The 15,606-nt window shown below is 49.5% G+C and overlaps 2 protein-coding genes across 14 annotated transcripts in view; one reads left to right on the top strand and one right to left on the bottom strand.

The window, feature by feature from the left end:
• Positions 1-208: 208 nt before the first annotated feature.
• SYNPO2L (synaptopodin 2 like) lies at positions 209-13,924 on the bottom strand. 4 transcript variants are annotated; one of them, XM_067710558.1, is made up of 4 exons: positions 13,783-13,924; positions 8,204-8,355; positions 7,258-7,772; positions 209-3,883 (listed from the first exon to the last, which is right to left on the bottom strand). In XM_067710558.1, exons 1-4 carry the CDS (start codon positions 13,789-13,791, stop codon positions 1,719-1,721), a joined length of 2,841 nt encoding a protein of 946 aa, XP_067566659.1. In that variant the 5' UTR covers positions 13,792-13,924; the 3' UTR covers positions 209-1,718. The 4 variants fall into 4 exon arrangements, with proteins under 4 accessions (XP_067566659.1, XP_067566657.1, XP_067566658.1 ...); XM_067710556.1 differs by lacking the exon at positions 13,783-13,924 and adding an exon at positions 9,591-11,304 and having other exon boundaries at positions 8,204-8,395; XM_067710557.1 differs by lacking the exon at positions 13,783-13,924 and adding an exon at positions 9,591-9,847.
• Positions 2,654-15,606, top strand: part of SEC24C (SEC24 homolog C, COPII coat complex component) — a 35,922-nt gene continuing 22,969 nt past the window's right edge. For 3 of the 10 annotated variants that reach the window (XM_067710555.1, XM_067710554.1, XM_067710547.1), the window contains exons 1-2: positions 13,534-13,651; positions 15,406-15,605. In XM_067710555.1, coding sequence (XP_067566656.1) covers positions 15,434-15,605 — 172 coding nt within the window. In that variant the 5' untranslated portion in view covers positions 13,534-13,651; positions 15,406-15,433. Of the gene's footprint in view, positions 2,791-8,249; positions 8,385-13,440; positions 13,652-13,951; positions 14,093-14,596; positions 14,619-15,405; position 15,606 lie in introns of those variants that run through there. The other 7 variants (XM_067710552.1, XM_067710553.1, XM_067710546.1 and 4 more) reach the window with 5 other exon arrangements.

Below are 15,606 nucleotides of genomic sequence, written 5' to 3'. Positions count from 1 at the left end.
GGAGTGATGGAGGTGGCTACACTGGATTAGGACAGAATTGGTAGAGAAGAGCAAAAGACCAGGGGGTGAAGGGCAAAACAGTAAAAAATAGGAGGGTAGGAACTGAGAAAGAGATCAGGAATCAGGAGATCAGGGGTATGAATTAGAGAAGATGAAGGGGAGACCAGGATTTAGGTATAAAACTAGAAGAGATGACAACAACAGAAGATATGGAGCATAAGTTTATTCTTGTGCACAAACCAAAGTACTGTGACTCACACTCAATATGCAAAGGAAATTATCAATTTCCAGATCAAGCAGCAAGCGTGACTGGTGGTGGTCATGGTGAGAGGGGAGCCCATATCCCTCTAGGATCAGAGATCAGGACCTAAGCTGGAAATAAGAACTAGGGTTTGAGGGATGGGGTAGAACTAAAAAGAGGTTTTGGCTCTGGGTGTTTCCCTGCCCTTTCTCAGGTAGTTATGACAAGCTGCAGAAGACAGAGGGACAGATTCAAAGGAGGTAGCACAGATGCCTGTCTTTCAACACTCAGCACACACTCTCACATCCCTCCACCATCATCCCCCTTCACTCTAACAAATACATTCTTCTCCCTCAAATTTCTCCCCAATTCCCCTTTTGTGTACATGATTGGTTTCTTATTATCCAATTTTACTCTCTACCAACACTGTAGTCTCCCTCACCATGCTTCTCTCTGAGGCTCGATCAATTTCATTCATTTCTGTTCTGCTCCTGGTTTCTACCTCACTTTCCACATCATGGTTCTTTTCTCCTTTCTGTCTTAAGTTCATGAGACAATGAAGCCAATGATTTGTTCATTCTCAGAGGACATTTTCTTTCTTTCTTTTCACTTCTTGGATGCTTTGTTGCTCAGCATGGGCCTCTCCAGTTGCTAACTTTCTGAAATCCCAAGGAACAGAATTCTTAGTTCTACTCCTGGTCTAGCTGGTATAACTCAACCCATACAAACTGCCCTGGTCCTTCGGGTCTCCTCATACTCTATGAATTTCACCAGATGCTCTACACCTGCTACAGATGATGATCTTTAACTCTAATGAGTCTCTTTCTCCCCACCAGACATTCTATGTGAGGATAACTGACTCTTCTTTCATTAGTGCAAGGGTAAGACCCAGATTGGGTCTTTATTTAGACGGCTCCTCTTACTCTTGCCTCAGACAGAAGAGCACATCTGTGTGCACGCACACACTTGCACACACACACCTAGGAAAATGCCAGACAAGCTTGGGAAAGAAGAGTGAGGAGCAGCAAATGATTTCGTGCAAATAGGGGTCAGTTCAGTCCCTTTGCTGCCTGTCTGGTGGTGAGCTTCTTGCCTGAGGTCTCAGTGGTAACTTCTCTGTCTTTCTCATTGACTGTTAAAACAAAGCCCACAGAAAAAAGCACAAATGTAGAGAAATGGAGACTAGTGGAGGAGTGTAGGTGAAGAGACAGAGTTAAAGACAGAGATCCAGGCAAGGAGCTACAAAGAGAAGCACAGACACCAAAGCAAAGATAGTATTATAGGTTGGAAAGCAGCAGGGAGGTTAGGAGTCAGGAGGAAGCTGGGAGATGGGACACCAACTCCAAAACTTTCTCTGGCAGGAGGGAATTTAGCCTGCAAAGGAGGGGTGGCGGGAGCGGGGGCGGGCGGGTTGGGTAGAAGCAACTTTAGGAACTAGCTGTTCCACCTCCCCTTGGTCCTGGGAGCTGTGTCCTGTTCAGTGGTGGCCCGCCCCAGGCCTCCACACATGAGCCTGCCATCCTGTTCTAGTAGCTGAGAACCGGGGCCTGGCTACCTGGAAGCCACAGGAGCTGGGGGAGGTCCCAAGACCCCTGGGAGACTCTGGAGGAGGGGCTGGGCTAAGGACAGGGGCTGAGGCCAGCTCTGCCCTCCAGATGGGCTCATCCAATGTAGTGGCTGCTCGGGGGGCAAGCACAGTGGGTGCCAGGGGCTCTGCAGTGGGCTGGGGCGCTGGAGTCGAAAATCGGCGGATCTCCTGGACTCGGGCAGTTTTGGGAGGCACTGAGGAGGTGGGTCCAGGAGTCGGGGGAACCTCATCAAAACAGAACATGGCACTTTTAAGTTGGTAGGGCTGGTGCCGCATGAAATCCAAAGCCTTAATGCCCTGCTTGGGGGCTGCCCGAGGCCCTTGGGATTGGATCTTACTAGGGAGAGTTCGGGCAGCTTGGGGGAAGAACGGTGAGAGCAGTGGGTTGTAAGCAATTGGAGGCGGGGCACGGATATTGGGTGAATATTTCCAGGAAGGGGGCAGGGAGGGGGTAGGAGAAGGGCTTCTGGGCCGAGGGCCAAGGCCAGGACCAGGTGCTTCCACCACATACCTGTCCGCTCGGCTCTGACGCTTGGCAAACAGCTCCCCACCCCTGCCTTGAAGCCTTGGTGGTTCAGGGATTCCAGCTGAAGGGGCCGCCCCATTCACTAACCCATCGAGGAACCCTCGAGAAGGGGGCTTGGGAGCCACTGGGGGTGGAGTCTTAGGAGTCGTAGGGGGTGGGGTCTTGGGAGCCATTGGAGGCGGGGTTTTAGCTGTCACGTGAGGCAAAGTCTTGTAACTCCTGCCCCCCGGTGGCTGCATGAAGTTGCAGGCTTCAGCCCCGAGGCTCAGGGCATCCTCCTCTGGACAAGATTCCGCACCCCCAGCCCGGGGTTTTTCATCCAGGTTCTGCACCAACGATAGCAGCTCCGGGTTGGGCGAGTTCTTCGTCTCCTCATTTCCCGGCCGGAACATCTGCTTTCGGGTCCCCCGACGCCGGGCCTCCTGGAGGATGCCGGTGCGAGCAGCTGGCACGGAGATGCGCTTCTCTCGAGCGCTGGAGGGCTCAGGGGTTGCGGGGCCAGGGGCGAGGGCCTCTGGGCGTGCAGCAGGTCGCAGAGGCGCCGATAGGAAGATAGAAGCGGTGGAGGTCATGGCAGCTCCGCTAGCGGGGGCGGGGGGCTCTGGGGCTCCGCCTGGCGTAACAGGACGATTGGGGGCTGGGATGTATAGGGAGCTGGTGGCCGTCACGGGGCCGGAGGAGCGTGGGGTGCTGGTGGAACCGGGGGTTGACACGTGGCTGGGAACCCCTGAAGAGAAGCTGGGCAGAGGAGTGGTCCCCTGCGGAGAGGACAGGAAAGGCGGTGGGACGGCGCTGAGGCCTCCCAGGCTCTCATTTGCCCTTTTGGGAGCCAGGGGCCGGAAAATAACCGAGGTGGTACCTGGCCGCTGCCCTTGTAAGCCCGGAGTAAACGGCCTGGCTGACCGGTTAAAGATGCTTGGAGCTGGGGTAGAGGCTCCACTGCTAGGGAGGAAAGGTCTGGGGCTGGCTGCAGGGGCCGGCGAAGGGCTGGATGGGAGCACAGCCGCCTCTGGCGGAGCGCTTTGTGCCCGAGGTGGTGACTGCAGGCCCTGCCCGTTGAGCGTGGCGGCTGGACCATCCCCGGCCGGCTCCTGAGTGCTGGAGTCTGCGCGCTGGCGCTGCTGTTCAAAGAGTTGGGCCCCTCGCCCAGAGGCCTCACTCAGCTGCCCTCCCAGCCCCGGGCCCTGGCCCTCTGCTGCGCCTGAGCTCGGCCTGGCCAGCTCCATGTCCAGGTAGGGGCTGTCCCAGTCGGACTGGTTGGTGAGGCTGCGGGCGTCGGAGAAGGCCTCTTCGTCCAGCTCAGACTCACTAGTTGGAGGGACGCCGTCCTCCTCCCCAGCGCCTGTCCCCGCGGCAGCCCCAAAGCTCACTAGGGTGTACTTCTTGGCTCTCTGCCGACGTTTCTTAAACATCAATACCCCCTTCGAGTGGGGGTTGGGGGCTGCGGTTAGCAGGGATGCAATCGTCCGGCATTTGGTCTTGGCCTCCTTCACACTTCTCTCTTGGAGGCTCTCTGCCCTTTGCAGTTCTGGGGAGAGGAGGAGGGAATGGTCAGGGAGCATCTTCTGTTCCCCAAGGCTCTCACCCGCCCCCCACCCCCTCCCCCCACCAGCCAGCTCCCTCAGGCCTCCCACCTCTGGTCTTCTCACTGGCCTGACCCACAAGGTCTCTCCTGCCTTTGGCAAAGTCCTCTAACTTGGGGCCAGAGTGGAGGTGAAAGGTGAAACCAAGGACAGTGAAGGGAAGGCAGAGGGTAGTTGGCTGCCCTGACACCACTCTGACCACAGCTCTCCTCCTATCCTCTCTTCCCTCCTGTCTTTCAGGAGATTGCTCTTACCCACACCACACGCATGCCTCCCCTGCTTCCCTCCATTCCTGGCTGGCAATGTGAGGCTGGGGTAGAAGGGGGTTTACTTCCCATGGCAGGCAAGGACATGAAGCAGGTCCCACGGTAAGAAAAAATAAGAAGGGGCACTTTTCTCCCACCAAAGAGACCCTGTTAGGGGACTTCTCAGAAAGTTTGGGACTTATCCCCTCTTCCTACCCCTTACCCTATAATAAGGACACAAAGGATCCTTAGCAATGAGGATCTTCATTCATAATTCCACTATCATCGTGTGATCCACGTCATATACATTCATAGAAATAACTCCCACCACACATCACTTCAACAAGGATATGGCTCTAGGGAGAGGTGGCTATGGGCATATTTTCTCATCTGTACTTTTCTCTCACATCCCCATATACTCTAGCTTATATACATCCTAGTTCATATACACATGTATAAATACACGTGTCCACACAAAAACATACATGCATACTCAAGGTGGCCCTTCTTCCCAGAATTCCCCTAGCAGAGACACTGTCACTAACAGTTGGGACAAAATTTAAGTGCCTTCTAAATCCAAGGTGCTCCTCTGTGCCTCAAACCCCTGCTACTCACAGGCAGGGATGGCTTCAGATCTGAGATGCAGGAAAAGCCAGAGTGCTGCTCTCCAAGGAAAGCTTCCAGATCTTTAGGATATCTCAAAGTCACCAGTTGATACAGTCTCCTTTCCCCCAAGCTGAGGGTGGGAGTGGGGTGGGCTTCTTTGACAGAGCTGCCCCCTATTTTCCAAGCCTTCTGGGTAGAGAGCTCAGGTAGACACTACCAGGCAGGCACGCAAGCACTGTGTGCTAAGGGGAGCCAGGACAGGGTTTCCCGTGCCACGTGGGGCCTGGGAGGTGGAGCCAGGAAATGGGAACGCTGCCCTGCTGCTAGGACCCTGACTCGGACACAGATACTCTCCGATCCATGATCCCCAGTTCCTCCTGAAAAATTCTTGAAATTCCATCTACTTTCCACTCAAGATATCAAAGCTCCCTTCTGATTAGGGCTCTCATTCCACCCGTTCCAACGTTCATAGCACACAATAGTACTGTGGACTAGAGATAGGCACTGGAGTCATAGTTTAGTTCAGATTTTTGGTTCTTGGGAGAGTTACTTCATCTCACTGAAGTTCAGTTTCCTCATCTGTAAAGAAGGATGATAACATAACGTCTACCTCATAGGGTTGCTATGAGGTTTAAGTGAGATAATGTAGGTAAATTTAGCATTTAACCTAAGCCCCACTGTAATTATTACTATCAAAGCTTTCTTGACACTAGCTACACATGTATCCAGACACTTTCTTGTTTACTCATATCTTCTCCCACGGACTCCCACATACATGCTTTCACGTATTCATAGATTACTCACACTTCTGTCTCACACATACACCCTCTCTCCATGAGTTTTCCATAGCTCATGTGGTCACAAACCCCTTTGACATGTGACCATAGCATCAGCCCATTCTGAGAAAAGGGCAGTGAAACTCTTAAGAAAAGAAGGAAGAGGAAGGAAAAAAGGAGGAGGGGGTAAGGGAGTAAGACCTTTCCCAAAGACCTCCCTTCCCCAACTGTTGATGTAGTCCCCTCCATTCTAGATTCCAGAACTCTCTTGGCTGTGGGAGGGTAGTACCTGCATAGAACGGGTCCTGGAGCTCAGGAACTGGGCTTGGGGCTTTGTCGCAACTGGCTTGGCTGAGAGGCTCTTGGCTGATGGGCTCAAAAGTCTCCATGCCGAGAAAGGCAGTGTTGGCTGGAGCAGAACCAGTTTGAGGCACCCCCCACGCCTTTTAAAGCCCCTTTGTCTTATCCCCAGAGCTGGTAGTTGAATGAGCTCACTGTGCTATTTTTGGAGCCTGGCCCCCCTCCCTTCTCTGGGCTGCCCCACAAGCCCTGGTATGATGGACATGGGCACCTGCCTACCCTTCCCCCTACCCCACCACACTGGACAATGAGGTCTGCTTGGCTAAAAATATCCCTGAGCCACTCACTAACTACAGTCTCACCCAGCATGATGGGGAAGGGAGAGGGTGCTAAAATGAGAATTGGGGATAAGCATGAGATCGTGGGTGTGCATCTGGAATTTCTTTGTGGGACATGGGACACTCTCAGGGATGTCTGATGGTAAACTGTCACGTCCTTAGCCTCTATTCCAGACTTAGAGGCACAAAATTCTATGGATCAGGAATCAGAATAGGGGAGGAACGAAAGATGAGAACTAGAGGGGTAACCCTGAGATTTCCAAGGTGACAAGAAAGGTCTCTAGAGGAGGGGTATGGGAGGCATAGGACAGGGAGAAATTTCACTCTTAGACTTTGTTCTGTAGCTCACATCAAAAATAGTAAAGAGGGCTTCCCTGGTGGTGCAGTGGTGATGCAGGGGACAGGGGTTCATGCCCCGGTCTAGGAAGATCCCACATGCCGCGGAGCGGCTGGGCCCGTGAGCCATGGCCGCTGAGCCTGCGCGTCTGGAGCCTGTGCTCCGCGTCTTAGGGCCTACATTCTCGCCTAAGATAAGAAGCCAAAGATCCCTCCCACCACCACTTCCTAGAGATCTCATGACTATTCCATAGCCTCCCAGTCCCCAGGAATCCTAATGGAACTAGCAATGTCAAAGGTAGCTCTGATGCTATGCCTGCAATTAACACTGAAGAGTCCCTGTATCCCTGTCCTGCTTCCAAATACTCCCCTGACCCATGTCTGCACTCTGCCTTCACCCCGTCTGACACCTAGCAAAATCATAGCAACGACAAGCAAACCCTTCATCAATTCATGTCCCTTTCCAACTTCCCTACTTATCCTGTTCCTGGGTTGGGTTGAGCCCCCTGTACTTTTTTGTCACGCTAGTTCAAACAGCAAAACTAATTGGGATCGTGAGAATAATTATTTCCCCCTCCTATCCATTACTCTTCTCCACCTGTCCCCAAGACTGTATCCAAGGGAAGCATAAGGTAGGTGGAATGTATGGTTATGGAGTGTTAGATTTAGGGCTCAGATTGAAGGATCCTGACTAAGGAAAAGGAGTTCAGGCACTCACTGGCTTGTTTGGCCTTCTGAGTATAGGTGGTAGTCAGATCTTCTGCCACTGGGTGGGGAACAGGCCCCACCATAGGGATGAGATGAGGGCCAGGCCGGAGGGGGCCATGGGGCAACAGCAGGGCCTCAGCCGGGGGTGGCTGAAGGGTTGTCCCGTCCTCCCAAGATGGGGAGCTCACGCGGCTGTCATCCTGGCTGGGAGGGCCAAGGACACCAGGTGCTGGCTCTGCGGGGCTGTCAGACAGGTAGACCTCGTCAGGTGGGGCTCCTGGAGGGGTGGGCCTTGTTGGGCCTCGGCGGCGGGGTCGGCGGGTCTTTTCCTGGGTGGCTGGGCCATCAGCATCACTGTCTGTCTCTCCATAGTAAGCCTCACTGTCAGGGGGAGAGAGGAGGCTCCCAGGCAGGAGAGGCTGGGGAACTGGAGCACCAGGGGGCTCAGGACTCAGCGGAGACAAGGGTGACAGTGCCTGAAGCTCACCAGGGGATGGAGATCGCACAGGCCCCTCGTCCTCTACCCTGGATGGAAAAGATGACAGAACTTGAGAAATGAGCTGGATGACTGAGAGCTAGAGAGATCTGGAGGAGATGGGAGAAGGATGTAAGGGGAGAGAGGGGACTGGCATGTAGGTGAAATGGATGGGCTGGGAAGAGTGGAGATCTGAAAATGAACTGGTAGGCAAATCTGCTTGGCAGGCTTTGACTGGAAGTGGGTTTAAAGAGAGATGTGACGATAAATAGACAGGCAAAGGGCCTAAATAGGCCCACGCACCCACATTCAAGTGCTTTGGGAGGCATACACAAACATCTATACTCCAGCACAGATACACAAGCAGAAATGGGTACTTGTCAGTAGCTGAAGTCAGGCCAGTGAGACATAGAGCTGAGACAGGCAATGGAAGCCCTGGACTAGGGGGATGGGTGTAGGCTGGGGTGGGAGGGGTCCATACCGCCTGACGGTGAGGACAAGCTGATTCCCTGAGTCATCGATGAGGCTCATGGCTCTGGCATGAGAGAGGCTGGTGCAGGAAACCCCATTGACGGCCAAAAGCTGATCCCTTTCCCGGAGTCCTGCTCTGCCAGCCTGGCTCCGTCTTCGGATCTGAGAAGGTGTTGGAGGAGAGACTGTAGGTGAGGGAGGGCTCCAAGGGGGGAATAGAATGAAAGGAGTTAGGACAGGAGGGACCAGTGTGTGGATGGAATTTTACTTTACAGGGTAAGAAAGGATGGGGAGGGACAAGAGGTGACAGTTAAGGGGGGTCAATCTAGACGGAAGAAGGTACAGATTTGAGAGAATAACACATCTTTAAAGGAAGGTAGGGTAATCACTGAATGAAAAAGACGGGGAAAACTGCAAGGGGGGACGGGACGTACTATTGTAGAAATGGTGGTTATCCCCTCAAGATTTTCCTCCAAAGGAAATATCTATACTAGCCAACAGTTCTCTTCTAGTCCTTGGAGTCCTAGGCACCATTATCTACACAGTCAAGATTTTAGAACAGTACTCCAGATTGGAGGGAGTCCAGCAGATTCTGAGGGATTGCGATTGTGTATGTATATGTGTGCCGGGTGTGCACACACATGTACATATGTTAAAGTAATAATAGTAATAGTGGCGATACATTTAGTGCTTACTAAATGTTAGGCACAGTGCCAAGCACTCTACGTGTTTTATTGAATTTAATCCTTAGAAGTTAGCACCTATGGAGTAGGTACTATCATTACCTACATTTTATAGTTGAGAAAATTAAACCTGTGCTATGAAACCAAAATGGTAACAACTTCATCTGACAGACCATATCTTGCCATAACCCTCCTAGCCTTAAAAAAAAGTCTTGCCTAGTGAGAGAAGGGATCTGGCGTAGCGAAAGAGGAGGACTGAAGGCTAGGGCAGGGGCAGGGCAAGGCTGGGCTGGGCTGGGCTGCGTGAGAACCTCAGATCATCACATACCAATTTAGTTAGAGAGAAATGACAACCTTCCCTACATTCCTGGAGTTTGGAGTAGAGGCACAGACCCAGGAGAGCAAAGACTGGATGGCCAGCCCTGAGCCTCTGTTGCCAGCCCTGGACCTCTGCTTCTATGAAATTGAGGCACAGTCTTCCTTTTTCTCTGCTCCCAGAAACCAGGAATTCCCTTTTCTAATAGCCCCCCACAAGAAGGCTGTGCTCAGACACTGCTCCCCCCGTCAGATCTGAGCATGCTTCCTCGACCATCTACCCACCCCCACTCCACTTCTTCACAGCCTCCCACTTCTCCCCCCACAGGCCACCACATGACTCTTCCCAAGTTCCCTTGGGTTCCCCTTTCCCTGAAACCTCAATATAGGCTCCCTTACCTTGGATACCTGTAAAGGTTTCCTCTGCTCGGCCCCCCCCTGAAGTCGGAAGCCCCAGGGGGCTCCCCCAGACAGTGTGACCAGCACCTCCTCCTCAGCACCCATCTCTCAGCTTGGCCTATGGCCTTCAGAGTTTGGACAGTGTCCCAGGGAGAGAAGTCGAGGTGCTGGTACCCCGTCCGGCCTGTCTGGCTGTCCTGCTTCTGCTGCCCTAGGCCTTCCACCCCACACCACACACCACAGGCAGGCAACTTGGCCCTGAGATCAGTACAGTCCAGAACACATGTCCTGTCAATCGAAGCTGTGCTCAAAATAGTTACCGGCTGTACTCGCCTCCCTCCCCAAGCTGTATTACTCCCAGAGCTAATTATAGTGAAGACTTCTGCCCTCCCCTGTCTCCCATTCTCCTGCATGGGCTTTTTACTCAGGACTCAGAGTACTAGCTCTGTGGGCTCTATAACTAATGTACATCCTTTCAGGGATTGTGCGTTCCCTCATAGGGTCATGGACTAATCCCAACTGCTCTCCTCCAAAACTTATTCCAAAGTGGCAGCAGCAGGGGCTTCAATTCCTGAGCAAGGAATGGCTGGGTTTGTCCCACAAGATTGCAAGACCCCCAGAAAAAAGTACCCCTTTGCTGTATGAATTAACCTATTAATCAAAGTGGAGATCCATATCCCACTGCAGTGCTGGGTGCAATGTAGAGGAACTCTGTTCAGCCTGCTCCAGCTGAAGTGTTGCCTGTTCCATAAAGCTTTTCCTGCCCATCTCCTCACTCCCTACCTATAGAATTAATCCTTCCTTCCTCTGGGCAAAATATGTATCTTGTTCGTATTTCTATTATTGTAGTTTTCAGCCAATATTACGGTTTGTTTATATGCCTGTCTCCCTCCTAGATTGTGAGAAACTTGAAGGCAAGGACTGTGTGTAAAAGCCAATCAACAGCCCCCAGAGCAATGACTGATGTAACAGGTGCTCAATGTTTGGTGAAATAAATTACCTCTTACAACACATAGTTGGTCATGGAAAGGTGGGTAGAGATAGGTGTGCATAAACATGCCAACCCATGTTAATAATAAAATATTTAGTTATTTTTAGGTTTCCATTACATGAATGTGCCCTATGTTAAGAGATCTCTTTCTTTTAAAAAACATAATATTATGGTGCTGTAATTATTGAAGGCTACAGAGGTCCCTGGAATAGCTGCTCTGATAGCATGCTAAATGCTGTTTGCCTTGGTGTTTGATGTAGTCATAAAAAGCACTTGGAATTTAGAGTCAAAACTGGGCTTGGATTCTTGTTCTATCATTTATTAGCTGTATGACCTTGGGCAGTTACTTGACCTCATCAGTGAAAAGAGTATCTAAATATCCATTCATTCACTATTCAAACATTTATTGAGTGCTAGCTACATGTAAGCCATTGTGCTATACCAGTGGCTTTCAATTAACCCTGCATATTGGAATCAATTAAGTGCATGTTGGAATCACCTGGAAAACTTTTAAAGCTACTGGCTCCCTAAAATAGGACTGTGTATATGATTAGATGATGGGTAATGACATTTTACATATTACATGAATTTATATATTATACAAATATTATACATTATACAAATACTTTATACACACACACACACACTCTCTCTCTCTCTCTCTCTCTCTCTCTCTCAGGCCCCTCAGACTTAGGGATTCTAATTTTATTGGCCTAATAGCTGGTATGGCCATTTTATTTTTATTTATTTATTTATTTTGCTATGGCCAGTTTAAAAAGCACTGCAGGTGATTCTAATGCACAGCCAAGATTGAGAACCAGAGTGGGGATACAGAAACCAATAAAATGCAACGTATCAGCCTCTATTCTCAAGAAACTATGAATTTAAACTCTACTACTTACTAGGAGTGCAACATTAAGCAAAACAGAGGATACCTACTTTCCTATGCTGACGTGTTAAATGGGATAAATTATGCGAAAATACTTAACAGAGACCCCAGTTTATGGCAATTGCTCAACAAATGTTAGCTGAATTTCGCAAATTACTAATCTAGACTAGTGGGTCTCAATCTTCAGCATGCAATGGAATTGTCTAGAGGGCCATAGCTTGCTGGGCCCCACCTGCAGAATTTCTGATTCAATATGCCTAGGGTGGGCCTGCAATTTGTAACAGGTTTCGCAGGTGAAACTGATACTGTTGCTCCCAGGATCACAGTTTGAGAAACACTGACCTCCACTATAAACTCCTGAGGACAGGAAAAATCTGCCTGTTCACTAAAACGTGCTCAATGCCTAATAACAGATTCCAGCAACGACTAGAAGTGCAAGTTTTTCAATGAATGAACCACTTTGTGCCTCAGAATAACTAAAATCTACTGTGCACAATATGAGAGCAAGAACTTTTCCCCACATTGGTCATAAAATTCTTCATTTAATGTTTTTTTCCCTTTAAATGCTTCCTTTACACCAGTGCTCTTTTTCCCCATTTCTTTTCTTCCTTATTAAAAAAAAACTTTTATTTTGAAATGAATTGTACATAATACATATGAACTATTTGAAAATAACAATAATGTAAATATCGATGTGAATATTAAGAAATAGAACACTATTAATATTATTGATGCTCCATTATGTTCCTCCCAATTATACTTTTCTCTTTCCCTCCCCAGAGGTAACCAACAGCCTGAATTTTGTTACTTTGGGGCTTTTTTGTTTGTTTCTTGTTTTTTTGGCCCCAGGCCAGGCTGCTTGCAGGATCTTAGTTGCCAGACAGGGACAGAAACCAAGCCCTCCAGCAGTGAAAGCGTGGAGTCCTAACCGCTAGACTGCCTGGGACTTCCCACTTTGTTTTTCTTTATAGCTTTATCATACGTGTATGTAATTACAAAACCTTATTGAAATTGATGAAGAACTTTTGTTTGTTCACTACTGTATTCCTGGACCCAAGAACATGGCTTGGAACACGACAATGCTTAAAAAATAATTATTAAATGAAAGGATTATTGAAAGGATTAAATGAGGTTATGTATATTTTAAAAACTCCTACAAATATTAGCTACAATATTGTTATTATTAAATGGCGTAATAATAATTACTCCAGGAACTGTAGCTCTTCCAAAAGGCTGGGGGCATTCTAAGAGTAGAGATTATCAGGCTGTGGCAGTGCTCTGCATCTAAACCAAGGCGCTCTATAAAAACGGTTAACTAATAACGAGTGACCTTTACTGAGCACTTACTACGGTGCCAGGCAATCTTTGTGGCCTAATCCCATACTCTCAACAAGTTTTTAGAAGGGCATTCATATTCTTTTCATTTTACAAATGAAAGAAACTGAGGCCGAGATTAAGTTGCCCTAGCTAGGGAACTGTAGAGCCAGAACTTGAACACATGACCCCAGAAAGCAGAATTAGTGCCCTTTAACGTTACCGGGTTCTAAGGGAATTCCCTGGTGGTCCAATGGTTAGGGCTCTGCACTTTCACTGCCCGGTGCATGGGTTGGATCCCTGGTCAGGGAACTAAGATCCTTCAAGCCCCATGGGTCAGCCAAAATAAATAAATTTTAAAAAGATATATTACATCAGAATAATTATATTAAAAAAAAATTGTACGCCCCGCTCCGCAAATCTCAAGACCGGCAAAGGTCATGGGTGAGAACCTCCAAGACGGAAATCAATGGGGCCAGGGGTTAGCAGGAAATCGCTACAGGACTCTAAATCAGAGGTTTCTAAGATGTCATAGGAAGGAGAGTTACTAAACATAGTTCAATCACATCTCAGCTGGTGGGACCATAAGGTTACCAGGACATCTGGGCAAAACAAAAACAAAAACAAAAACGGAAATGCATAAAAAACTGCGGAGCCCCTAGGGGTCGGCCATGACGAGAGGGGAAAGTAGCGCATGTGCGGCATCCGGGTTCCTCGGCGCGTACTTACTGCCGACGTGGCAGAAGGAGTGGCCTTGGAGCGTGGGGGTGGAACTTCCGGGGGCGACGCGCCGGCCCCCTCGGAACCGGAAGTGGAGCCTGGGAGCCTTGACGTTAGGAACGAAGTCGAACCTGGATCTGGAGCCGGGTGAGGAGTGGCTTCGGGAGGTTGGTGGGTAGGAAAGCAGAGGAGAGGCCGGGGTATCACTGGCCAGATCGGGGTCCTGTCTGAGAAGGAAGGGAGGGGCCCGGGGGCGGGGCCCGGGGAGAGACCCTCACCTCATGCATCCACAATCCAGAATCAGTCCTAGACCCTCCCTTCTCTTCTCCCGGCCCAGATTCCGGCTCCCGCTTCCTGCCCTGAGCCTGTTGAAGGGCGCAAGACGCTCGATCTCCTACTTAGTGGAAGTCTCTCTCATCGCGGCCCGAGAAGCTGGCTTGGCTTCTCGGTCTTGATCCCCAGCGCTCCCAGCCTCCACAGCTCGACTACTTTCAGAGTTCTAGGAAGCTTGCCCCGCCTCCTGGGTTGTCACCCTCGACTGTCCACCCAGAGTGGAGTTGAAACTTGAGCCTGACTCCAAACTCTTGGGTGTGTTTGAGGGGATTATTTCCTCGAGAAGAAGCTCCTTTCCTACCATACCCACCCCCACACTGACTTTAGGAAAATAAGAGGAGGAGGACATCCGTCAAGCTTAATGTAGTGACCTGTGTGAGGTTTAGGATTTGGAAGAACAGCTCCTGAGATGGCTTTGAATTTAAAGAGTTCTAGTCCAAGAGCAGCTCAGCTTTTCTGTAGTCAAGATGGCCCTACCTAGCAAAGGGGAGAGGCCCATTGTTCCCTTGCAGTAGCTGTGAGCTCTTATGCTTCCTGGGTCCCTTCTGTCTATAGGAGAGTTGGAATGATCAGGCTATGAAGAGTAGATGTGATCAGATAGTCCTGTTCTTGGAAGGACCTTGGAAAGGCTCTCCAATTTATTCCTTTGTTGCTGGGCAAGATTGTAATAATTTTGGTGGTGGCCTAGATTCATTACAAGCATACAAGAGCAGAAAAAGGAGAGTTGGAGAAGTGCATTGGGATTTGGAATACTTATAGTCCCCTCTGCTAGAAGGATAAGGTGAATGATCTTTTTCCATGAAATCTAACTTTGCCACTGATCTTTGAACTGTTTCCCTAGGTTATTGTGAGAAGTTTTTGTGCCAGGCCTGCACTCAGTTCTAATCTGATACCTTGCTAGAGTTTTGAGCTGTTCTTTACATTTAGTGATTTTAATAATTCAGTTCTAAGGTCCATACACTTTTTTGGTGGGAAGACTGGGGATGGTGTAGCACTTGATTTACTGCAGTTTAGCCAAAGAATGTCATTTTTCTAACCGGTTACTCTAAAATTTGTCTTTTGAGGGGGAGGGAATTTAGCCAATCTGTTTTAGACATGTAGTCTGGGTGATTAAAAATGACTAGCACACTAGAGGGTATTCAATTTTGTGGAATGAATGGATGCTAGAGTGAATGAATGGAAAGTGAGAGCATTGTTTCATTTACCTGTAATATCACAATAGTTTATCAGTGGCAGGACTTCTTGTATGACTAGACACTAGAAATCATACCACTGGGGAATGGAGGCTGCTGCTCCATTCCAATGGGCCTATCTGAGGTTGAAATTTATACCCTCTTGGCAGTGACAAAGCATAGGGTTCAGAGTAACAAAATCCTTACTTTGAGGAGGCAGTCTGTCTGCTGTCTGGGGAAGAAAATTACAAAGATCCTGTAGTAGTGTGAGAATGATTAGGCTGATCACTGCCTGATAAGGTCAGTCCTTTTCTATTTCTACTTCCTACTGTGAATAGTGCTCTCTCTTTAGAAAACTGATTTTGACTAATTTCTCTCTTCTCTCTCATCTAATAGGTGAGACCAAGTCGGGGATGCTCTCATAATGAACGTTAACCAGTCAGCTCCACCTGTGCCGCCGTTTGGGCAGCCCCAGCCTGTCTACCTAGGGCATCATCAATCCAGCTATGGTGGGCAACCAGGGCCCACAACCGCCCCCACTTCCTATGGAGCCTACAATGGCCCAGTACCAGGCTATCAGCAAACCCCTCCCCCAGG

The sequence above is a fragment of the Pseudorca crassidens genome, chromosome 16 (genome assembly GCF_039906515.1).
Source record: "Pseudorca crassidens isolate mPseCra1 chromosome 16, mPseCra1.hap1, whole genome shotgun sequence".
Classification (NCBI taxonomy): Eukaryota; Metazoa; Chordata; class Mammalia; order Artiodactyla; family Delphinidae; genus Pseudorca; species Pseudorca crassidens.
This window is presented reverse-complemented; position numbering and strand designations above follow the sequence as displayed.